Here is a 25,838-nt window from a genome sequence, read left to right as displayed (position 1 = left end):
TATGTAAACTCCACAAATGTCATTTTACTGTAACTATAAAATCAGAGAACATATAAACAAGCATGATAGTTATACGTTCTTCCTCGTGCAGTTTTTCTGTAAAAACCTGTTTTGGGATATTATGGTTGCTTAGAAACGTTACAGGATAAGGAAAAGGCATTTACAAGAGAAATGTAGAATATACTGTAGTGCATGACATGTGGTAATAAACATAAAGATGTAACTTGTCTTTTTATTAGGTATCCTGCTATGTATGGCTGTATAGTAAGAGGTGGGGGATGTGATGATACTATGGCAGGTTCTGCTGACCTGAGCTGGGATGTTGCATGAGGTGGGGCATATGAGTAATATGAGAATGACATCATCTTGTGAGAGTGGATCCTCCCAAGGGAGAAGAAAAGAGCAGGAGGAGGGAATGAGAGAGAAAAGCAATCACTCTGAAAGCTCTGGATGGATCCCAGCACACGGCATGCTGGCTGACTCCAAGTATGATCGCTTTCGGAATGACTCTGTAACTTCAGCAGAGGAACAGACAACTCTACCAGCCGGAGCTATGAGTGGACAAGTTGCCCCTAGTACACCAAGCACATCACCATCACTGGGCCAACCGTTCTCTGAACCACAGTGCCCAGAAGAGCAGGATGTAGCTACCACCTTCTGCATGATGATACCCAGGATGGGACAATGGAAATTCTCAAGTCCTGCAGCTTTTCTAAGCCGATCCCCATCCGGTGCCAGCAAGGATCTATCCTTGGAAAAGTCAGGGGCCTCTGGTGGACTAGGGTCAATGTTTGGAGCCTGTGATCCTGTTTGCTCGACACCTTGCACTCTGCAGGTGATAAACCGGTTGCGTGGGGGAGCAGGTGGAAGTAGAAAGGCTTCTCGAACCGAGACATTTAAATTGCCTGGGGAAGAATGGACTCGAAAAGGGACTTTTATCAGCAAACCAGCTCAGGGTTGGCTTCATCCTGATGATCGATTGCAAGGACCTGGGGTATCTTACATCGTGAGGGTAAGTGTTGGTGAATGCAGGTTCAATTATGAGACGTGACATGAACAAACATATAGGGTGGGGTATACTGAGAGTAAAACAGATAAATTAATGTGACAAAATGGTCTAGGGACTGGAGGCCATTCATCGGAACTCAGTACATTAAATCCATAAAGCCAAGACAACAGTGATATTAATATACAGCTATAAAGTACAGTCAGATAAGATGGCCAATATAATATTAACTCATCCCATCCTGAAGGCCTACAATTTTTCAAGTGATACGCCCTATAACATTCAAATACGAGCAGTTCCCTTTAATTAATGAATCAGCTCTGCAAGAGCAGTGCGCACTGTGTTATGTTCTATTACCTAATTGGATAGCTTTTCCCTTCCCTGGTGCTGATTTGTAAAAGTGCTGATGCAATGTTTTTCTTCTTTGTTTTGCTGTGTGCTCATTGGACGATAGCTCCTTTGTTTTGAAAGAGCAAAGGAAGGGCTAGGGTAACCATTTTAGATTCTGGAACAGTTGTTCTTCAGTAGTCCATCCATAAACCTATCATACCAGAATACCATATACATTTCACAATTAACCAAGACTGATATGGTTTGCAGTGCCTAAATGTATTATCACCATTATTTAATATATTGAGCATAAACTTTAACAATAGAAGTTAGAATTATTGTTTGACATTTTTGAATATTTTCAGTTCTGTACTGAGAGCATCTATACATTTATAGAAATCATTTGTACTCTATGTGTTATAAATCTTCATTGCACATTGTTCGTTATCTTACTTATTCTCTAAAGGAAAGATAAATATTACTGAGGGGTCAATCTACCTTGTATAATCTCTGATTTCGGCTGACATCTACCCCTTCTGTTTGAGATGTCCTTGCCCTAAATTGTCCTATTACGGCTCATCTTCTCTGCTGTATCTCCCATGGGTAATGAGCGGTGCCAGCATGGTGTTCGCCTTCTGACATGCAGTCTGGAGATTTTCAAACTCATTGCTTAATTCAATACATTTCATTACAAGACAAGAGCAAGATGGAGGAATAGAAAAGATAGGATAAGGCAGACAGGCTAAAGAATGAGGTATATAAGATGAGCTGCCAATCTTATATTTACTTTATTTTAGAATAAGATATGCTAAAACATTTCCTTGAAAATTATCATTAAACAATTTAATATTTTCATGTCTTAAAAAGATGAATGGCCTATCTGATAGCTTTGCCCTCATCATAAACTATTGCTTTTGGTAATATATTATTGGGAAAACTAATGTGTCATCACGTTTTAAGTACATCGATCAGGATGAGATCGTTTGAAGACACGAACACAGACATCACATCACATCATAGGGAGCCTTCATTGTCACCCATGTCTGTTTACACATATCTGTGAATGTCCTGAAGAGGGCAGGTCAGGCTACTTTCTAAGCATAGAGGTCTAGAGAATACTAGATAAGCTCCTAAAGAAAACCTCATAAATATTACAGCCAGCAGAAGATACACAACACAGCTTATTCTTCTTTCACCAATTATGGGTATTAGTCAGCAATGGCTTGTAGTATGTCTTATCAATATAAATATCAATATACCTATTGTTTTCAGCAACATTTCTGCAGTTTTTTTTTCAGATCAATGACTTTCAAGCTGTTTAATTTATTCCATGTAAATGTTCAATACATGAAGTACATTTATGACTATGTAAACACGTTGTAAATGTTAAATATGTTATTTAATTCCTGGAAGATCATGGTACAGAAAAGATCCTTCACTTTAGAACCTTAAGGTAGCTTCAATGTAATAATCTATAGCAACATCTAGAAAATAGGCAATTATTCTGGCATCCAACAGTTGCAAAATTTGGTGCAAGGGGTATTTCCTAAATATGCTGTGACTTTTTGTACTGGCACTGACACTTTAACCTTTGGACCTCTAATTTGCAATCATGTGTTCCAGAAAGTAGGATTTAGTCCTACCAGTAATGGTGTTTTTCCAGGAGTCCATCATAACAGCACCACCAGGAGGTTGTCCTTCTTATCCTCAACAAGGACAGGAACACAGAAAGGATAAATAGCCCCTCCCTACACCCACCATTTTTTACTAGTACCACACCAGGATGGATGCAACAATATGTTTATTGAATTTCCTTCTACATAGGTTTACCTTACACAGCAGATTAAAAATTCAAGGAAAGGAATGAAAGGGTTGCTACCATGATGGTCCCCTGGAAATATCATTACCAATAGGACTCATTTCTATTTTCGAGGACATGCCCCCTGACAGCACAACAAGGAGAACTACCAAATAACTCCTTTAGGCTGTGTGCACATGTTCCGGATTTTTCGCTATAAAAACACGATAAAACCGTGAAAAAAATGCATCCATTAAGCATCCTATTAATAGAATGCAATCCGCAATTTTTGTGCAAGGTAAAAAACGCAGCATGTTCATTAGTTTTGCAGATTTTTAAAGTTTTTGCCGCTATATATTGCATTGGGGAAGCTCCGGAAAAAAACGTGAAAAATCCGCAAAACAAAAAACGAGCAAAAAGCACGATAAAAACGCGCAAAAAACGCATGCAGATTTCCTGCGGAAAAAGTCCGGTTTGGGTCAGGATATTTCTGCAAAGATTCCTGACGTGTGCATATAGCTTTAGAGTGGGATTACTGCTTGGAGGACTTTCCTTCCTAAGGCCGTCTGTTGGCTTCACAGAACTTCCAGTTTGTAATGTCTACAGAAATTACCAGGTTGCTGCTCTGCACATCTGATACTGCTCTTGTCGAATAGGCTTTTATGGTTTCCAGAGAAGATATCCATTGTGTAACTTATGCTGAGCTTGATTGCCTATTTTCCACCTAGCTAGCATAGATTTTGATGCCTTCTTCCCCCTGTTTTTCCCTGCAAATTGGATGAAGATGTTTGAGTTCATTCTCCAATTTTCTGTGATACTCATGTATTATAGGACTTCTCTCTTTATGTCCAAGGAGTGGATTGAAAACTCTTGCTGTAGTTTTGGCAGAAGTAAGGCAAGATAATTTCTTGGCTTCTGTTGAAGTCAGTGACTGCCTTCGGTAGAAATACTGGTTCCAATCTCAGAATTACACAATATTCCTGAATTTTCAAGTATGGATGTTTTATGGAAATGGCTTGAATTTCCCCTACGCGCCTTGCTGACGTTATCTCTACTACAAAGTCTCTTTTAAGAAATGTGGACCTGGTGTAAAGGTTCATATGGGCTTTTGCATGAGGCATTTAAAACTAGACTGAGGTCCCATTGGGGCACCAAACATCTAATGGTGGATTTAAGCTAATGGATAGTTTTTACAAACCTCATAAAACAGGGATGACTAGCCAGGGGATAATCAAGGAACGCCTCTAGAGCTGATATCTGAACATTTAAGGTACTGGGTCTTAGTCCCTTATCAAATCCTAACTGAAGAAAGACTAATATCTTAGAAATATCCAGAAAATAGGAGTCACGAGGTTACGGTGACAGTGTAGAGCCAGAATACCGCAGCGTCTGATTGCTCCTACTCCGGTGCTGAGAAGAAACATTTCTCCTTTTTTTTTAAATGTTGATTTCTACTGGCAGAACAGGGGTTAATCGGCCATGTTGGAAATCCCTGTGCACACAGCTGAGCTCAGTTAGCCACTCCTTTCCCCTTTATAATCTAGGCTCTGTTACAAATCCTTGTCAGAGCAAGCATTTGCTGCATGGCTAATGGAGGGAGAGGAGTTCAAATGAGAAGGAGAGTTGTAGGAGTAATCTGTGACTGTTGTTTGGTTTATATGTGTGGTAATTCCCTAACTTTCTCTATGTTGGTTTATTCCCCTACCTTCACACCCCGGTGCATTCCTCTGTTAAATGTGAGTGAATATTTTGAATGCCTAGAGTTTTCTATTCACTCTTGATTGTGTTACCTTGTTTGTCGGGTTGGTGTTCTACAGTGCACAGTAGCGCCCCCTCTTACCTGGGTGGGGGAAGAGAACAGACCGAGGGCTAAATTCAGGAGATAAGGCAAGGGTGGAAGCCCCGGCATCTTCACCTTTACAAGTATCCCAGGGAGTAGGGCGAGCTAGGGCACCCCCTAGTATTAGGGAAGGGGAAGGAGCCCCTAGTCGCGGGTCGCCCGACAGCTGTGTCATGACAATAAGGATCCTTATTTTGTGCACAGAACATTTTCCAGATTGAGATATAGAAAGCGGAAATCATAGGCTTCCTACTACTCTGAATCATAGAGATTCTGAATGTCCCTTTGATCTCAAGATTTCTCTCTCAGCATCCAGGCTAATAGGTGCAGCATCTCCAGATTTTAATGGTATAGCAGACACTGAGATAGAAGGTCGTGCCTTGTTGGAAGGATTACAGGATCTTTCAAAGACATGCGTCTTAAATGGGAAAACCAGCTTCTCTTGGGCCAATAGTGAACTTTTAGACTTTAGCTTGGCTCTCATGGATCTTCCTTAACACCCTCGGAATCAGAGAGAATGGCGGGAAGGCATATACTAGTTCCATATTCCAGGGCTGGGATAAGATGTCTATCTTGGTTGGATTGCTTCCAGGATTTAATGAAAAGAACTTCTCTGTTTTTGTGTTCTTCCTGGAGGCAAACAAGTCTATTACAAGGATGCCCCAGTGGTGAAAAACTTCCATGTTTAGGGTCCACTCCGATGGTTGAATTGCTTGCCTGCTTAGGAAGTCTGCCACCTGATTTTTTTATCCTTTCAAGTGAACTGCTGAGACTGACCGGACCGTGTTTTCTGCCCAAACAAATATTTCTTCTTATATTGACTGGAGATGATGAAGAAGGACAGAGACTGTAGTGGAATTGAAAATATTCTGACATGCTGATCTTTGAGGCGTGCTTGGTATCGTTGTAATGTCTCCCACATTGCATGGAGTTCCCTGTAGTTTGAGGATCTATTTTGTATTGTTGCGGCCCATATACCTTAAAGATTTTGACCCTCTATGTGAGCCTCTCAACCACTGTGGCTTGTGTCTGTAGTAATGTTTATGCATAGCGAGATGATCCAGGGTCTTCCTTTTTGGAGGTTTATTGAACCGGTCAACCAGGATGAAGACTCTTTTACCTCCCTTGATAATTTCATCTTGCTGTCTAGACTGGCAGTCTTGCTGTCCCAGGTTGATAGTTCTTGCTATAAGACTGTTGAGTGGAATTGACTCCACTGAATGCTGGATATACATGAGGTCATTAGACCCAAGATCCTCATTGCCTTCCTGATCGAAATCTGCTTTTTCTTCTGGATGGACTTAATCTCCTTCCTTACTGTTTCTATTTTTGTTCTGAGTCCAGAAGTACTCCTAAGAAAATCTTCCTTTTTTCTGGCTTGAGGCCTGATTTTCTTTTGTTTATTAGCCATCCAAGCCTCCTCAACACTGAAATAGATATAGTCAGTTGCGAGTTCATCTGGTTTTGTGAATCCACTATTAACAGTAGATCATCTAAGTATGGGACAATTAGGATATCTTCTTTTCTTAGAAAGATCAGTACCCCCATTGTGAATTTTGTAAAAATGCGAGGTGCAGAAGAGAGTCCAAACAGTAGGTAACAAAACTGGAAATGCAGAATTTTCCCTTGCTCTTTCACTGCAAACCAGAGGATTTTTTTGTATGAAGGATGTATGGGTGCATAATAGTAGGAACTCTTTAGGTCTAATGTACACCTGACGGAAGACAGGGACTGAAGCATAATTTATTTTTTGAGTGGATATCTCCTGACTAGTGATGAGTAGTGTTGAGCGATACCTTCCGATATCGGAAAGTATCGGTATCGGAAAGTATCGGCCGATACCGTCAAAGTATCGGATCTAATCCGATACCGATACCCGATCCCAATGCAAGTCAATGGGACGAAAATATCGGAATTAAAATAAACCCTTTCTTTCCTTGTAGGTTCATTCTACATGAAGGAAAACAACTAAGAATAATGTAGGATGTATTGGGGGAGGTGGCGGAGACATTAAAGGCACAGAGGTTTAGCCCAATCAAATAGAATAGCAGGATTTTGTTTTGTTTTTTTATGACGTTCGGCGTTAGAAAGATTTTGACTATGTTAATTTTTTTTTTATTTTGTCAGATATTGATGTTTCACTACTTCCACGCCCTTCACCTTCTTTTTTACGTCTCCCACACTTTCTTCTTCATTATCCTCATCATCAGCTTCTTTGACATCAACTTCTTCACCTTATTCATCTTCTTCTTCATCTTCTACCTATTATTTTTTTGTTACATTGTTCATATTCTTTTTATTTAACTATTATCTTCTTCATATTCAACTTCTTCATCATATTCTTATTTGTTTTGTGACAGGCATTCCCGTAGTTGTTATCTATAAAAGTTTGAAGATTACACCTTCCGTTCTGCCTGTCACAAAAAAGTTACATTTGTCCGCGTTCAGTTTGGCCTGCAGCATCAGGCTTTATCCAGGGGCACCATGAGGAGGAACGGACTACCCCCATACACTGCTTAGTCTTCTTCTGCTTATAATTTAGATAATATCTTTTGCTCTGATATTTAGTCTTATGCTTAATGTTCTTCTGCTCTTTGTTCTGCAGCCTCTTGTTCTTCTGCTTCTCGGTCTTCCAGGTCGTCGTCGTCTCCAGGGTCGTCATCTCCGGGGTCGTCGTCATCGGGGTGGTCTTCAGGGTCATCGTCTCCAGGGTCGTCGTCATCTCAGTGGTTGTCGTCTCTGGTGTCGTCGTCATCTTAGGGGTGGTCTTCCGGGTCGTCGTCTTTAGGGTCTTGAACTTGGAAATGTAGCAGAAGGTACAAGAAGGCTGAGAAAATGCAGAGAAACAGCTGATGGAACTGGAACTCGGATGGCTACCCGAAGGTCCAAGAGCCAATGGAACTACCGAGGACCAGCTGACGTTACTGGAACCCGGTTACTAAGCAGGAGGTACCCGTGCCTGAAAGCACTACCAAGGACCACCTGACGTTGGTGGAACTCGGATACCCAGAGGGAGGCACCTAAGCCAAAGGCTCTGCCCGGAACCAGCTGACGGTACTGGAACCAGGATGGGGAGCAGAAGGTACAAGAGCAAAAGACACTGCCGAGAACCAGCTGACGGTACTGGAACCCAGATGGGTAGCCGAAGGTCCAAGAGCCAGTGGAACTACGGAGGACCAGCTGACGTTACTGGAACCCGGTTACTAAGCAGGAGGTACCCGTGCCTGAAAGCACTACCAAGGACCACCTGACGTTGGTGGAACTCGGATACCCAGAAGGAGGCACCTAAGCCAAAGGCTCTGCCCGGAACCAGCTGATGGTACTGGAACCAGGATGGGGAGCAGAAGGTACAAGAGCAAAAGACACTGCCGAGAACCAGCTGACGGTACTGGAACCCGGATGGGTAGCCGAAGGTCCAAGAGCCAATGGAACTACCGAGGACCAGCTGACGTTACTGGAACCCGGTTACTAAGCAGAAGGTACCCGTGCCTGAAAGCACTACCAAGGACCACCTGACGTTGGTGGAACTCGGATACCCAGAAGGAGGCACCTAAGCCAAAGGATCTGCCCGGAACCAGCTGACGGTGCTGGAACCAGGATGGGGACCTATTCAAGCTTGTCTTCCTAGAGCCCCAACTAGCGGTGTTGGAGCAAAGGGTCAGCAGGGGGAGCAGAGTGTAGGCCGAAGCCTGCACTGGAGGCATTTGTAGGTCTGTTGTGTCTGTGTGGCTGTTGCAGGACACGTTGCCGGCTACACAGCAGGGGAACAGCTGGCGGTGCTGAACCCCACTGACACATTGGCGAGGTGTTTGGCTCTGTGCAGCTAGCAGTACCCGGCACCAACAGGCGGTGTTAGAGCCCAGGGTCAGCAGGAGGAGAGGGAGCAGAGTGCAGGCCGAAGCCTGCACTGGCGGCAGCTTTGTGTCTGCGTGGCTGTTGCAGGACACGTTGCCGGCGACACAGCAGGGGAACAGCTGGCGGTGCTGAACCCCACTGACACATTGGCGGGTGTTTTTCTCTGTGCAGCCACCATCCCTTAGCGCTTGCAGTGATTTTTCAAGCAGGCAGATAAGGGGGACAGTCATGCTGACTAGTGCATCATCTGCACTCGCCATCCGCGTGGAATAATCAAAGGGACGCAAAACCTGGCAGACGTCCTTCATAGTGGCTGTTGTGAAGTTGGTTTTTGGGCTCCCCCGGTGGTCACTGGTGGTACTGGACTTGTGTGCTTCACTTTCACTGTTCACCTGTTTCCATCAGGATATGGGTGTATCCTATTTAGCCTTTCTGCTCAGTTATTCTGGTGCCGGCCATCAATGTAACCAGAGCCTTTCTGTTGCATGTTCCTGCTCCTAGACTACTATCAGCTAAGTTGGACTCTTAGTCCTAAGTTTGTTTTGCATTTTTGTTCCAGTTCACAGTTATGTTATTTTTCTGTAGCTGGAGGCTCTTGTGGGCCGAAATTGCCACTCCGGTGTCATGAGTTGACACATGAGTCTTAAAGTAATTTCGGGATGGTATTTTAATAGGGTTTTCAGCTGACCGTGAAGTTCCCTATTGTATCTTCTTGCTATCTAGTAAGCGGACCTCGCTTTGCTGAACCTACCTTCATACTGCGTATGTCTTTTCCTCTGAACTCACCGTCAATATATGTGGGGGGCTTCTGTCTCCTTTTTGGGGGAATTTCCCTAGAGGTAAGCCAGGTCTGTCTTTTCCTCTATTAGGGTTAGTTAGTCCTCCGGCTGGCGCTAGGCGTCTAGGGATAATACGTAGGTACGCCACCCGGCCACTGCTAGTTGCGTGGTAGGTTTAGCTCACGGTCAGCTCGAGATTCCATCACCCAAGAGCTAGTCTGTTGTTTAAGTTCTCTGACGTTCCCTTGCCATTGGGAACCATGACAGTATGGCCGGCCAAGGGTTAAAACCGTTGGCAGAAGAAAGGAGAGAAAAAGAAGTCTGCAGATTTTTTTTTTTTTTTTTTTTCCTTCTGAGTTTGCTTTTTAGTTGACTCAATTGCATTTTTGCTCTAATTGCAGCCTTTGTCTCTCTCTCTCCTTCTAATCCTTGAATGGCTCTGATCTCACCTGATTAAAATGGATCCTCAGAGTTTGGTTACAGGTTTGAATAATCTTGCTACGAAGGTTCAAAATTTACAGGATTTTGTTATTCATGCTCCTATATCTGAACCTAGAATTCCTATACCAGAATTTTTCTCCGGGGATAGATCTCGTTTCCTGAATTTCAAAAATAATTGTAAATTATTTCTTTCCCTGAGATCTCGCTCCGCTGGAGATCCCGCACAGCAGGTTAAGATAGTAATTTCCTTGCTGCGGGGTGACCCTCAAAACTGGGCATTTGCATTGGCACCCGGGGATCCTGCGTTGCTCAATGTGGATGCGTTTTTTCTGGCTTTGGGGTTGCTTTATGAGGAACCTAATTTAGAGATTCAGGCTGAAAAAGCCTTGATGGCCCTATCTCAAGGGCAAGATGAAGCTGAAATATACTGCCAAAAATTTCGTAAATGGTCTGTGCTTACTCAGTGGAATGAGTGCGCCCTGGCGGCGAATTTCAGAGAGGGTCTCTCTGATGCCATTAAGGATGTTATGGTGGGGTTCCCTGCACCTACAGGTCTGAATGAGTCCATGACAATGGCTATTCAGATTGATCGGCGTTTGCGGGAGCGCAAACCTGTGCACCATTTGGCGGTGTCTTCTGAGAAGGCTCCAGAAAATATGCAATGTGATAGAATTCTGTCCAGAAGCGAACGGCAGAATTTTAGGCGAAAAAATGGGTTGTGCTTCTATTGTGGTGATTCAACTCATGTTATATCAGCATGCTCTAAACGTACAAAAAAGGTTGATAAGTCTATTTCAATTGGCACTTTACAGTCTAAGTTTATTCTGTCTGTGACCTTGATTTGTTCATTATCGTCAATTACCGCGGATGCCTATGTCGACTATGGCGCCGCTTTGAGTCTAATGGATTGGTCCTTTGCCAGGCGCTGTGGGTTTGATCTAGAGCCTCTGGAAGTTCCTATACCTCTGAAGGGTATTGACTCTACACCATTAGCTAGTAATAAACCACAATACTGGACACAAGTGACTATGCGTATGAATCCAGACCATCAGGAGATGATTCGCTTCCTTGTGTTGTACAATCTACATGACGTTTTGGTGCTCGGATTACCATGGTTACAATCTCATAACCCAGTCCTTGACTGGAAAGCTATGTCCGTGTTAAGCTGGGGATGTCAGGGGGCTCATGGGGACGTACCTTTGGTTTCCATTTCGTCATCTATTCCCTCTGAGATTCCGGAATTTTTGTCTGATTATCGTGATGTTTTTGAGGAGCCTAAGCTTGGTTCACTACCTCCTCACAGAGATTGCGATTGTACCATAGATCTGATTCCGGGCAGTAAATTTCCAAAGGGTCGTTTATTTAATCTATCTGTACCTGAACATGCTGCTATGCGAGAATATATTAAGGAGTCCCTGGAAAAGGGACATATTCGTCCTTCTTCATCTCCCTTAGGAGCCGGTTTTTTCTTTGTATCTAAAAAAGATGGCTCTTTGAGGCCGTGTATTGATTATCGACTCTTGAATAAAATTACAGTCAAATATCAGTATCCTCTGCCACTGCTGACTGATTTGTTTGCTCGAATAAAGGGGGCTAAGTGGTTCTCTAAGATTGATCTCCGTGGGGCGTATAATTTGGTGCGAATTAAGCAGGGGGATGAGTGGAAAACCGCATTTAATACGCCCGAGGGCCATTTTGAGTATTTAGTAATGCCTTTTGGTCTTTCAAATGCCCCTTCAGTCTTTCAGTCCTTTATGCATGACATTTTCCGTGAATATTTGGATAAATTTATGATCGTGTATCTGGATGATATTTTGATTTTTTCGGATGACTGGGATTCTCATGTCCAACAGGTCAGGAGGGTTTTTCAGGTTTTGCGGGCTAATTCCTTGTGTGTGAAGGGTTCTAAGTGTATTTTTGGGGTTCAAAAGATTTCTTTTTTGGGGTACATTTTTTCCCCCTCTTCCATTGAGATGGATCCTGTCAAGGTTCGGGCTATTTGTGATTGGACGCAGCCTTCTTCTCTTAAGAGCCTTCAGAAATTTTTGGGCTTTGCTAATTTTTATCGTCGATTTATAACTGTTTTTTCTGATGTTGCTAAACCTTTGACTGATTTGACCAAAAAGGGTGCTGATGTTGCTGATTGGTCCCCTGCTGCTGTGGAGGCCTTTCGGGAGCTTAAGCGCCGCTTTTCTTCCGCCCCTGTGTTGCGTCAGCCTGATGTTACTCTTCCTTTTCAGCTTGAGGTCGATGCTTCCGAGATCGGAGCTGGGGCGGTCTTGTCGCAGAAAAGTTCCGACTGCTCCGTGATGAGACCTTGTGCGTTCTTTTCACGAAAATTTTCGCCCGCCGAGCGAAATTATGATATTGGTAATCGGGAGCTTTTGGCTATGAAGTGGGCTTTTGAGGAGTGGCGTCATTGGCTTGAGGGGGCTAGACATCAGGTGGTGGTATTGACCGATCACAAGAATTTGATTTATCTTGAGTCTGCCAGGCGCCTGAATCCTAGACAGGCGCGCTGGTCGTTGTTTTTCTCTCGGTTTAATTTTGTGGTCTCATACTTACCAGGTTCTAAAAATGTGAAGGCGGATGCCCTTTCTAGGAGTTTTGAGCCTGATTCCCCTGGTGATTCTGAACCTACAGGTATCCTTAAGGATGGGGTGATATTATCTGCTGTTTCCCCAGACCTGCGACGGGCTTTGCAGGAGTTTCAGGCGGATAGACCTGATCGTTGCCCGCCTGGTAGACTGTTTGTTCCTGATGATTGGACCAGTAGAGTCATCTCGGAGGTTCATTCTTCTGTGTTGGCAGGTCATCCCGGGATCTTTGGTACCAGGGATTTGGTGGCTAGGTCCTTCTGGTGGCCTTCCCTGTCTCGAGATGTACGAGTTTTTGTGCAGTCTTGTGATGTTTGTGCTCAGGCCAAACCTTGTTGTTCTCGGGCCAGCGGATTGTTGTTATCTTTGCCTATTCCGAAGAGGCCTTGGACTCACATCTCTATGGATTTTATTTCTGATCTCCCTGTTTCTCAGAAAATGTCTGTCATCTGGGTGGTGTGTGACCGTTTTTCAAAGATGGTCCATTTGGTGCCCTTGCCTAAGTTGCCTTCCTCATCCGAGTTGGTTCCTCTGTTTTTTCAAAATGTGGTTCGCTTGCATGGTATTCCGGAGAATATCGTTTCTGACAGGGGGACCCAGTTCGTGTCTAGATTTTGGCGGGCGTTCTGTGCTAGGATGGGCATTGATTTGTCTTTTTCGTCTGCGTTCCATCCTCAGACTAATGGCCAGACTGAGTGAGCTAATCAGACCTTGGAGACTTATTTGAGGTGTTTTGTGTCTGCGGATCAGGATGACTGGGTTGCCTTTTTGCCGTTGGCGGAGTTTGCCCTCAATAATCGGGCTAGTTCTGCCACTTTGGTTTCTCCTTTCTTTTGCAATTCGGGGTTTCATCCTCGTTTTTCTTCCGGTCAGGTGGAGTCTTCGGATTGTCCTGGAGTGGATACTGTGGTGGATAGGTTGCATCGGATTTGGGGACAGGTGGTGGACAATTTGGAGTTGTCCCAGGAGAAGACTCGGCATTTTGCTAACCGCCGTCGTCGTGTTGGTCCTCGTCTTCGTGTTGGGGACTTGGTGTGGTTGTCTTCTCGTTTTGTCCCTATGAGGGTTTCCTCTCCTAAGTTTAAGCCTCGGTTCATCGGCCCGTATAAGATTTTGGAGATTCTTAACCCCGTGTCCTTTCGATTGGACCTCCCAGCATCTTTTTCTATCCATAATGTCTTCCATTGGTCATTGTTGCGCAGGTATGAGGTACCGGTTGTGCCTTCCGTTGAGCCTCCCGCTCCGGTGTTGGTTGAGGGTGAATTGGAGTACGTTGTGGAGAAGATCTTGGACTCCCGTGTTTCCAGACGGAAACTTCAGTATCTGGTCAAGTGGAAGGGCTACGGTCAAGAGGATAATTCTTGGGTGACAGCCTCGGATGTTCATGCCTCTGATTTGGTCCGTGCCTTTCATAGGGCTCATCCTGATCGCCCTGGTGGTTCTTGTGAGGGTTCGATGCCCCCTCCTTGAGGGGGGGGTACTGTTGTGAATTTGGTTTTTGGGCTCCCCCGGTGGTCACTGGTGGTACTGGACTTGTGTGCTTCACTTTCTCTGTTCACCTGTTTCCATCAGGATATGGGTGTATCCTATTTAGCCTTGCTGCTCAGTTATTCTGGTGCCGGCCATCAATGTAACCAGAGCCTTTCTGTTGCATGTTCCTGCTCCTAGACTACTATCAGCTAAGTTGGACTCTTAGTCCTAAGTTTGTTTTGCATTTTTGTTCCAGTTCACAGTTATGTTATTTTTCTGTAGCTGGAGGCTCTTGTGGGCCGAAATTGCCACTCCGGTGTCATGAGTTGACACATGAGTCTTAAAGTAATTTCGGGATGGTATTTTAATAGGGTTTTCAGCTGACCGTGAAGTTCCCTATTGTATCTTCTTGCTATCTAGTAAGCGGACCTCGCTTTGCTGAACCTACCTTCATACTGCGTATGTCTTTTCCTCTGAACTCACCGTCAATATATGTGGGGGGCTTCTGTCTCCTTTTTGGGGGAATTTCCCTAGAGGTAAGCCAGGTCTGTCTTTTCCTCTATTAGGGTTAGTTAGTCCTCCGGCTGGCGCTAGGCGTCTAGGGATAATACGTAGGTACGCCACCCGGCCACTGCTAGTTGTGTGGTAGGTTTAGCTCACGGTCAGCTCGAGATTCCATCACCCAAGAGCTAGTCTGTTGTTTAAGTTCTCTGACGTTCCCTTGCCATTGGGAACCATGACAAGTGGCCCACTCTGTGGTTGTGAAGTCTGAACGGCGCGGAGTGCGACTTCTTTGTGCCTGATGCAGCTGGTACTCCATTACAGCTTGCTGCTGCTCACACAACCGCTCCAACATATGTAACGTGGAATTCCACCTGGTAGGTAGGTCACATATGATGCAATGTTCCGGCAGGAGGTGTCGGCGCTGCAGAGCCGCAATGCGCGATTTTTCCGTGCTGGAACGCCGCAAGTGAGCACACTCTAGGCGGACCTTGTGCAGCAGTGCATCAAGATCCGGATAGTCCCTCAAAAAACTCTGCACAACCAAATTGAGCACATGTGCCAGACATGGGATGTGAGTGAGGTTGCCGAGGCCCAGAGCTGCCACCAGATTTCGGCCATTATCACACACTACCATGCCTAGCTGGAGATTCGCTGCCACAAACCACACATCGCTCTCCTGCTTGATGGCATTCCAGAGCTCCTGCGCTGTGTGGCTTCGATTCCCCAAAGAAATTAATTTCAAGACGGCCTGTTGACGTTTGGCCACGGCTGTGCTCATGTCGGTCGTAACAGGTAAACGTTCATCACGGGTCCATATGGAGGTGGACTGTGACGGCTCCTGCAGCGATGATTCTGAGGACCTGGTGTGAGGAGGAGTCAATGCGTACAGAATGGATTCCTGCAATCCTTGGAGTGGGCAGGGCACATCCTGCGCCACTCGCACGATCTGTACCCGGCTCAACAACATTAACCCAATGGGCAGTGAGGGAAAGGTATCGCCCCTGTCCATGTTGACTGGTCCACGCATCGGTGGTGAGGTGGACCTTGCTACTGACGGCGTTCAGTAGCGCGTGTTTTATGTGTCCCTCCACATGCTTGTGCAGGGCAGGGACAGCTTGCCTGCTGAAGTAAAAGCGTCTGGGCACATTGTACTGTGGGACTGCCAATGACATCAAGTCACGGAAGCTGTCAGTCTCCACCAGCCTGAATGACAGCATTTCCAGTGACAGAAGTTTGGCAATGCCTGCAGTCAGAGCCTGTGCTCGTGGGTGGTTTGATGAGAAAGGCCGCCTTTTCTCCCATGCCTGTACTACCGATGGCTGTAGACTGGGCTGGGAGTGTGTGGATGACTGGGAACGTGGTGCTGCGGGTGGAATTACAGTGGGTTTCTGGACAACAGGGCCAGAGGTTCTTCCACGGCGATCCTGGGAGTGTGATAGAAATATATATATCATGTAGATCTCACTTGCATGTATACTCCTCTATAATCATATATACTCATATCCTCACAGCTAATATATACATTATAATCAATGGCTTAAAATGGCTGACAATGAACTGATATAAGCCAGACGGATTGTATGGGGTTTTTCCATCTCAAAAGCGGAAGTTGGGTCAGATGTCTGAAATAATGCCTAGAATATAGCTGAATCTTGCTGAAACGGCAGACCAACAGTGTCAGATGTCTCAACTCTGTCCTACATGCAGAGAGCTCAATTCTAGTTGCTTAATCAGCTTAATCAGCAGTCATATGAGCATTAATCACAATATTCCATATATGCTTAGATAACCAATGACAGAGGAGCTAGACAATATGGTAATTAACTAACCACCCCTGACAACCCCTAACCACTCCTTTCTATGTGAAAATATAAAACTATGTATGTACAATAAAGTACCAGTATTGATGGAATGTTGTTCTGTCACAGTTGTGTACAGTCCATTCTTGATGAGCGCTCAAAATACTCAGTTTAATTGGGAGCGGCCGCAGCACACACAGAGGGATAAATTTATCCAACCCAAATATTTCCATAACAGAATGGCGCCCCCGCACACGGGGACCCACTACTGACCGGAGAGAAGGAGGTGTTGCCACGGCCTTGGTTCACGGGCGGAGACTGCGCAGCTCCATAAGGTAAGAAAATGTTATCATCTTGCCTGAAAGTCCCCTGTGCCCAGTCCGAGTCTATACCTCTTGCCGGTCAGGTGTGGTCACCAATTCCCAGGTAGTGTAAAAAGTCCGTAGCCACGAATCCTAACCCTGGGAGGTGTCTGCTGTGTGCTGTGTATGTGTTCTGCGTAAAATCCGAGAGAGGAAGGAAAAAGTGACTTTTGTTTTTGGTGGCTGGGTAACAGACCGCAGGAGGTCAAATCGCTCGATAAGTTATTGCAGGATTCCCGTGCATAGGAAGGACAGGTAGTCCTGGGGCAGTCCCATGTTCCAGGCACGGGTAGTGATAACTTAGAGGGCTACTGCAGATTCCCGTAGTGCCGGCGATCCAGTTAGGACGTCCGGACCGGGGTGGTAGATTTCCTGCTTGTTGTGCTTCTCACTCACTCAGGCGGCCCGGGTGCAGGTGCGTCCAGTGCGATTGGCAGTAGTCTGTTCCCAGCGCAACCTGCATGTGTCACAGAATTTAAAAGGGCATCTCTCAGATTGTCTACCTGTTTCTGTCTGTCAAGTGTTGCTTCTTTAAGAAGCATGAAATAGCAAAAGAAAGTTTTTTTGTTTTTTTTTCCTTCTCTCATGAACTTGCTCTTTTTTCAGCTGAAGCAGAGATGCATTGTAAATCACACTGTCACATCTGTTTTTTTTTCCTGACTGTTTTCAGCTGCAATGCTGGCTATGTGTAGCTATTTGTGAAGAAACAAATTGTATCTATCATTTTTGGTGCGACATACGTGTTTTCAGATACGTGATTTTAGTGACATTTGATATTATTGCAATAGCATACGGAATAAAAAGAGGAAGTGTGTCTCTGACTGTATTTGAGTGCAGAGATTCTAAAAGAAAAAAAGGAGAGGAGAAAAGTCGTTTTAATTTTTAATTTTTTTTACTCTCTTAAAGGGTCTTTTTCTTTTTGCGGCATTTTAAAGTTTTTTAATTAAGTTTTCCTCAATCTTCAATCTCTTTACCTTTTTTACTTTTTTGGGGGAAAAAGTTTTTTTCCTTCCTTTTGTATCAAAATTTTGAGTTTTTGGTTGTGAACTAAGTTTTTGATGGTTTTTCTTATCGTTTTGGGTTTTTCTTAGAGTTTTATATACTCATTTTTAGAAGTTTTTTTTAGTACTGTTTTCTTTTTTTTCATTTTTGTGTGTTTTTCATTTTTTGCTTTTGCCATGGGGAATAAAGTGGCTGAGCAACAGGAGAGTCTTTTATTTACTGATGAGCAAACAGCCCCTAGATAGTGGCAGAACACGAAGGTGTTAAGTATGTGAAGATTTTGGAAGGTATAATGTACGTGAAATTCATTAGAATGGCAGATTTCAAGCTGCGGAATGGCATGACGTAGAAAGGAAAATAAGGGAAGTTAGCTGATGTTAGATTGCTGAATGCCAATACATGGTATGAAGTGGCAGCAGAGCTTTTTTATTATTATTATTATTCATTTTTATAGCGCCATTTATTCCATGGCGCTTTACATGTGAAATACGGGGCAAATATAGACAAATACATTAGACATGAGCAAAAAAAAACAAGGCACACGGGTACATAAGGAGGGAGGACCCTGCCCGCGAGGGCTCACAATCTGCAGGGGATGGGTGATGATACACTAGGAGAGGGCAGAGCTGGTTGTGCGGCGGTTCAGTAGGTTCAGGATCACTGCAGGCTGTAGGCTGTAAGCTTACATCGTTTAGGTGGTACAGAAAGTTATGTGAGCAAACCAGGAAGTGATTTTTGTGGGTATGAGACGGGAGAATCTGCGCAGTCTGCTTTTAGCAGAATCCATGGTATAGGAAGTTATTTTTGTATAGTATGTGGTGCACCCCGTCTCTCCCTACAGGGAGAAGGCATCATTGCTCCACTCTATTGTTCTCATTCTGTTGTCAGTCTTCTCTCTCTGCATTCTTCTCTCCCGCTCTCCTTTTTCTCCACACTTTTCTCTCTCTCCACTCCTCTATTCTCCTCTCTATCTCTCTTCTCCTCCCTCTTCTCCTCACCCTCTCTCTCCTCCTTCTCCACTCCACCACCACATCTATCTCCTCCTTCTTTTCCTTCTCCACACCCATCCCTCCTCCTCTCTCCACCTCCTTCTGCACACCCTGATTCTCCCCGTTTCTCTTTACCACACCTTTCTATCTCTCTCTCTTCCTTTGTCTCACTCATCAACCCCTCCCTCTTCTTCTTCCTCTTTTTTCCTCTTTGTTGCCGGCTGGGCTAACACCCAATTCAAACAATATGGTGCTTACAGCACAAGGTTTCCCTTCTATGCCCCTGGCACAGTCCAGCCATTGCCAGTTGTGATATCGGGGAAAGAAAGTGAAAATCCCCCTACACACAATGCAGTGGGCAGCCCCCAGACGTATCAGGCAGCAGACAGCTCAGCCCTGGATGCAGAGGGGGGAGGAATGATATCAGAACGAGCTCACTGACAGATCCTCCATTACCTCATTTCACAGTCAACAATATTGTAACCCTTAAGGTTTTACATGAACTTTGATATCACCATGTATTGATAATGTACAGCTTCAGCACCGGTCAGAGCTGCCTACATTCACACCAACATGAAACTATAAGCCTAATCCATCACAGCTTCAGCAAGGGGGGAGACATCCTCATATAAAAAGCAACTTCTAAGTCCAAAATCAGTCAGTGTATGACCCCAGTACAAGCTATCACAACTATTCCTCTGATGAAGATGAAGAGGGAACATCATACATGCTGTCCAGTACTAGGAAAAGAAACCCACAGGCACCAAGAATGCAGGGGCAGATAGAGGCACCACCATTACACTATGTGCACTGCACTTCAAGTCAGGTGACAATCCTCCAGACCCAGGGATGCATCCTATGCCATTTTACCGAAGAAAGTAGCAGAAGCAGCAAACATATGCAGCCACCTGGAATGATCTCTGGGTCCTGAATGGAAATAGAAGCAGGTGATGCACTCTGGCCAATCATGAAGGAACAATTCAAACTTCCAGCAGAATTAGATGTACATGCTTGGGAGTCAGGGCCACAGCTAATATAACAGCTCAGAGAGTGGGCCAAAGGCAGATTGGCAGGACAAGCCAAAACCAAGAGCCAAGATAAGACAGAGTCTGTAAAGAAGTTTCATGGCAGAGTAATGCAAGTATTCCAAGACTTGGGCTTCACCATTCAAGACCAGATACACAGGCAAATGTTGGCACAGGTCTTTGTGCATGGACTGAGACAGCCAATCAGGAAACCACTGATAGTGGCTAGGCCTAGGAACAGGTCAATAGCAGTGGACTGACCCAGAAAAAATGTTTTATGTGCGCCTAGGAGACTGTTTATTGCCGATTGTCACCAAAACTACCGCTATTATAGCACCACAAAGAGCGCGAAGAAGGAAACGGGTGCCGTGCTGCTGAGAACGCCGGAAGGGGAGCCAGAGGTGAAGACACTGCAAAGTGCTGATCAACACACCAGAAGAACCGCTGCAGACTCCAGAGAGGAGACACCGACCTCAATAAGGTTAGCAAAGGGGAGAAGCTATGTCGGAGCAGGGGGAAGAAGTGATGGCAGATGCAGCCACAGCCCCTGTAATGCCCCAAGACCTTGGGTTGGATGCAGCCGCCGGTCTCTTGGCACCCCAGGGCCTCGCCACGAATGCACCTGCAGGCCCCATCTTACCACCGCAGCCTCAACCAGCAGGCCGGACCCCGCTGCTGCTACAGTACCCATCATACTGTTGTCCACAGTAGCCAAAGGGATTGAGTCCCAACCAGGGGTGCAGAAGACAGCCCCTCTCATGATGACCACTGACCTGGAAGCGCAAACCACCCTACAAAGACAGAAGAAGTGTCAAGTGTTACATTTGTGGCGAGTTTGGCCATTTCCAGAACCAGTGCAAAGCACTCACGCCCCCGAAGAGACTGGACCCATGCAACCCAAGAGTTGGTCCAGAGAAACAGGTCAAGGAAGAAGTGCAGAAAGCAGTGAAGTACCCCGTCCATAGGACAGAGGCAAGCAAGTCAGGTCCGCAAGACACTACGCTCCTGACATGTAAAACTTCATCTGCAAGACCAATACCTCAAATTACCCTTAAAATGGATGGCGTTGTCAGATCCAACGTGGTGCAGCCGGAAGTGTGATGACACCTGTGGAACTCGCTGATCTCACCTGCCTATCAGAATCCTCTGTGTCTCGCATGGGCATTGATGGTCAAGTCAGACATTCTCTGCTTACAAAGCCACTGAGTGTGTGCACTCAGACAGGACACTCTATCCTGTCCCAGTTTGTGATGTCAAGGAACTTCCACTCAACCTGCTGGGAGCGAACCTACTGCAGAAGCTGAAGGCAACCACAGTGTTCCAGGAAGATGGGGCAGTGACACTTTCTTCATCCCTGACCCAAGAAGAGTCATGCTGGAGGTCCTACAAGAACCTTAAGCAACCGATGAGGCCTACTCAAGGAGGTACTGGACATAGTACCGGAAAGTCTATGGTATGAGGGACCCCAGGACGTGAGAAATCCTCAAGTTGCCCCAGTACGGGTGTCACTCAAGCCAGATACCCCGTACCCTCGTAAGGCCCAGGCCAGGCCTAGAGTCAAGCTGCCTCTGACCAACTGAAGGTCTACCTGGAAATAGGAATCATTGTTCCTTGGACATCGCCTTGCAATCCTCTGCTTTCCCCGTCAAGAAAAAGACTGTAAAAGGAGAGCCAGCCTAGTTCAGAATGGTATATGACCTGAGAGCTGTGAATGACGCCACGGTGTTTGAAACTGCAATTATGCCGAATCCGCACACTCTGCTCTCAAATGTGCCTGCCACAGCAAAAGTGTTCACAGTGAACAACCTGGCTAATGTTTTCTCCAGTGTTCCCCTTCATCCGGAAGACCAGTTCCTGTTTGCCTTAATGCACCAGGGGGGACACCACACATGGACAGTGATACCACAGTGGGCCCAGAACAGCCCTTCACAGTTCACCAAAGCAATGTCCACAGTCCTCACCAACTGGGTCACAAACCATGCAGAAGTAACCCACCTACAATACATGGACGATCTATGACTTTGTGCAATTGACTTTGACACGTGTAAAGCCCATTCCTTGTATCTCATACTCTACCTGGCGGAGCAGCACTGCAAGATCTCAAAGAACAAAGTCCAGTGGTGTCTGAAGCAAGTTACGTTCCAGAGACACTGTATTGCTCATCAGGCGAAATGCCTGACAGATGACCGGGAGACCACAGTGGAGAAGATGGTCCCTCCAACAACTCCAAAGGTGCTACAGGCCTTCCTTGGTCTAGTTTCGTATTGCAGAGCCTGGATCCATGATGCTTCCGTCCTAATGCAGCCTCTGTGTGAATATGTCAGCGTGACCCCGTTCCTCCAGACAGATGTGGCCTTCAGTTCGTTCAAGAAGTTAAAAGGCTCTGTAGTCTCAGCGCCAGCACTAGGCCTATCTGACTACAAGAAGCCATTCCGTCTCTACTTGATGAGAAAAGAAGGCCTTGCTACTGGAGTCCTGACGCAGCTTCAGGGGGGAAAGCAGAGACTTTCGGACTACTTTTCAGCTTGCCTGGATCCAGTTGCAAGGGGAGCCTCTTCCTCCCGCATGAGAGCAGCAGTTGCAGCACACGCCCTCCTGGACAGGACTACTGACATCAGTGGAAAAACCATTGGAAATCCTGGCTCTGCATGACATCTCAGCAATCCTCAACCAAACCCAGCTAAAACATCTCTCCACCGCCAGGCATCTTCGCCTCCAGTGCTCTCTACTCCTGCCCAACAATGTCACCATCTCCAGATGCACAGTCCTCAATCCGCCCACTCTACTCCCACTCCCAAGGGGGGATACAGATACGGATCCTCAGATAAAAAGTCTGATCAAAATCTGCATGATACCTTCTGCAGGGATCTGAATTTGCTCCGGACGGATGACCATGATTGCTTCAGCATCATGCAACAGGAAACAGCAGGACTACCCAAGGTGGCAGAAGAGCCACTGACCAACCCAGAGTTGATCCTCTCTGTGGATGGCTCCAGATTTGCAGATGATGAAGGAAGATTCCACACGGGATGTGCAGTGACCAGCAATCAAGAGATCCTGTGGTCCAGAAGTCTGCCGCCCAGTCTGTCAGCCCAGGAAGCAGAACTGATAGCGCTGATTGTTGTGAATTTGGATTCTGGGCTCCCCCGGTGGCCGCTTGTGGAATTGGACTTGTCATCCTCTTTCCTGTTTCACCTGATTCCATCAGTAGTGGGTGTCGCTATTTAAGCTCATTTTTCTGGTGGTTTCTTGCCGGTCAACAATGTTATCTGATGCCTCTCAGTGCTTGTTCCTGCTTCTAGACAACTCTAGATAAGTTGGACTTTTGTCCATGTTTTGTTTTGCCTATTTGTTCCAGTTCACAGCTGAAGTTTTGTTACTGTGTCTGGAAAGCTCTCGTTGATCAGGGATTGCTACTCTGGCGTTATGAGTTAATGCCAGAGTTTAAGGTAATCTCTGGATGGTGTTTTGTTAGTGTTTTTCTGCTGACCATGAAAGTATACTATCTGTCTTCTGCTATCTAGTAAGCGGACCTCAAATTTGCTAAGACTATTTTCCTGCTGCGTTTGTTGTTTCATCTGAACTCACCGTCATTATATGTGGGGGGCTACTGTCTTCTTTGGAATATTTCTCTAGAGGTGAGCCAGGTCTTATATTTCCCTCTGCTAGCTATTTAGGTCTTAGGCCAGAGCTGGGCATCTAGCGATAAATAGGAAATGCTACCTGGCTATTTCTAGTTGCGCGGCAGGCTTAGTTCATGGTCAGTATAGTTCCATCTTCCGAGAGCTTGTCCCCCTATAGGCTTGCTATGATCTCTGCCTGCAGAGATCATGACAGTTTGACCGGCCAATAAAGTGTTAAAGACCCAGGTTGAGAAAGGAGAGTTATAAGAAGTCTGCTGGAATTTTTTTTTTTTTCCTCCAGTCTGCCTTGCTGCAGTCTTTTTTCTCTCTCTCCTCCTAATCTCTGTATGCTCTGTGTGCACCTGACAATAATGGATCTCCAGAGTGTAACTGCGGGTTTGAATAATCTCATCACGAAAGTACAAAATTTACAAGATTTTGTGGTACATGCTCCGGTATCTGAGCCGAGAATTCCTTTGCCGGAGTTCTTCACAGGGAATAGAGCTAGCTTCCAGAATTTCCGAAATAATTGTAAGCTTTATTTGTCCCTGAAGTCTCGTTCAGCTGGAGACCCTGCTCAGCAGGTTAGGATTGTGATTTCCTTGCTCAGGGGTGACCCTCAAGATTGGGCCTTCTCATTGCCAGCAGGGGATCCTGCGTTACGCGATGTGGATGCGTTTTTTCTGGCCTTGGGCTTGCTTTATGAGGAACCTCATTTGGAACTTCAGGCAGAAAAAACTTTGATGGCACTATCTCAGGGGCAAGACGAAGCTGAAGTTTTCTGCCAAAAATTCCGTAAATGGTCTGTGCTTACTCAGTGGAATGAGTGCGCCTTGGCGGCAACTTTCAGAGAAGGTCTCTCTGATGCCGTTAAGGATGTTATGGTGGGGTTCCCTTTGCCTGCAGGTCTGAATGAGTCAATGACAATGGCTATTCAGATTGATAGGCGTCTGCGGGAGCGCAAACCGGTGCACCATCTGGCGGTGTCTATGGAAAAGACGCCAGAAAGTATGCAGTGTGATAGAATTCTGTCCAGGAGCGAGCGACAGAATTTTAGACGGAAGAATGGATTGTGTTTCTATTGTGGGGATTCTACTCATGTTATATCGGCATGCTCTAGGCGTACAAAGAAGCTTGATAAGTCTGTTTCCATTGGCACCATTCAGTCTAAGTTTATTTTGTCTGTAACCCTGATTTGCTCTTTGTCATCCATTGCCACGGACGCCTATGTTGACTCTGGCGCCGCTCTGAGTCTTATGGATTGGTCCTTTGCCAATCGTTGTGGTTTTGATTTAGAGCCTTTGGAGACTCTTATTCCTCTGAAAGGGATTGACTCCACCCCATTGGCTAATAATAAACCACAATACTGGACACAAGTAACCATGCGTATCAATCCGGATCACCAGGAGATTATTCGTTTCCTGGTGCTGTATAATTTACATGACGATTTGGTACTGGGATTGCCATGGTTGCAGTCTCACAACCCAGTCTTGGACTGGAGAGCAGTGTCTGTGTTGAGCTGGGGATGTAAGGGTATTCATGGGGACGTACCTTTGGTTTCTATTTCGTCGTCCATTCCCTCTGAAGTCCCTGAGTTCCTCTCTGATTATCAAGACGTCTTTGACGAACCCAAGCTTGGGTCGTTACCTCCGCACCGTGAGTGCGATTGTGCCATAGATTTGATACCGGGTTGTAAATATCCAAAGGGTCGTTTGTTTAATTTGTCTGTGCCGGAACATGCTGCTATGCGGGAATATATAAAGGAGTCTTTGGAAAAGGGACATATTCGTCCTTTTCCATTCATAACGTTTTTCATCGGTCGTTATTGCGCAGGTATGAGGTACCTGTTGTACCTTCAGTTGAGCCTCCTGCTCCGGTGTTGGTTGAGGGTGAGTTGGAGTACGTTGTGGAGAAAATTTTGGACTCTCGTGTTTCCAGACGGAAACTCCAGTATCTGGTCAACTGGAAGGGTTACGGCCAGGAGGATAATTCTTGGGTCAATGCATCTGATGTTCATGCTTCTGATCTTGTTCGTGCCTTCCATAGGGCTCATCCTGGTCGCCCTGGTGGATCTGGTGAGGGTTCGGTGCCCCCTCCTTGAGGGGGGGGTACTGTTGTGAATTTGGATTCTGGGCTCCCCCGGTGGCCGCTTGTGGAATTGGACTTGTCATCCTCTTTCCTGTTTCACCTGATTCCATCAGTAGTGGGTGTCGCTATTTAAGCTCATTTTTCTGGTGGTTTCTTGCCGGTCAACAATGTTATCTGATGCCTCTCAGTGCTTGTTCCTGCTTCTAGACAACTCTAGATAAGTTGGACTTTTGTCCATGTTTTGTTTTGCCTATTTGTTCCAGTTCACAGCTGAAGTTTTGTTACTGTGTCTGGAAAGCTCTCGTTGATCAGGGATTGCTACTCTGGCGT

The 25,838-nt window shown here is 45.6% G+C and overlaps 1 protein-coding gene across 1 annotated transcript in view; it reads left to right on the top strand.

Annotated features, from left to right (window-relative positions):
- Window positions 1–374: 374 nt before the first annotated feature.
- The window catches only part of SHC2 (SHC adaptor protein 2), a 254,964-nt gene continuing 229,500 nt past the window's right edge, over window positions 375–25,838 (top strand). The window contains exon 1 of the mRNA XM_077253964.1: window positions 375–1,012. Within this exon, the coding sequence (XP_077110079.1) occupies window positions 416–1,012 (597 nt within the window). The 5' untranslated portion in view covers window positions 375–415. The remainder of the gene's footprint in view (window positions 1,013–25,838) is intronic.

The sequence above is a fragment of the Ranitomeya variabilis genome, chromosome 1 (genome assembly GCF_051348905.1).
Source record: "Ranitomeya variabilis isolate aRanVar5 chromosome 1, aRanVar5.hap1, whole genome shotgun sequence".
NCBI classification, from domain to species: domain Eukaryota; kingdom Metazoa; phylum Chordata; class Amphibia; order Anura; family Dendrobatidae; genus Ranitomeya; species Ranitomeya variabilis.
This window is presented reverse-complemented; position numbering and strand designations above follow the sequence as displayed.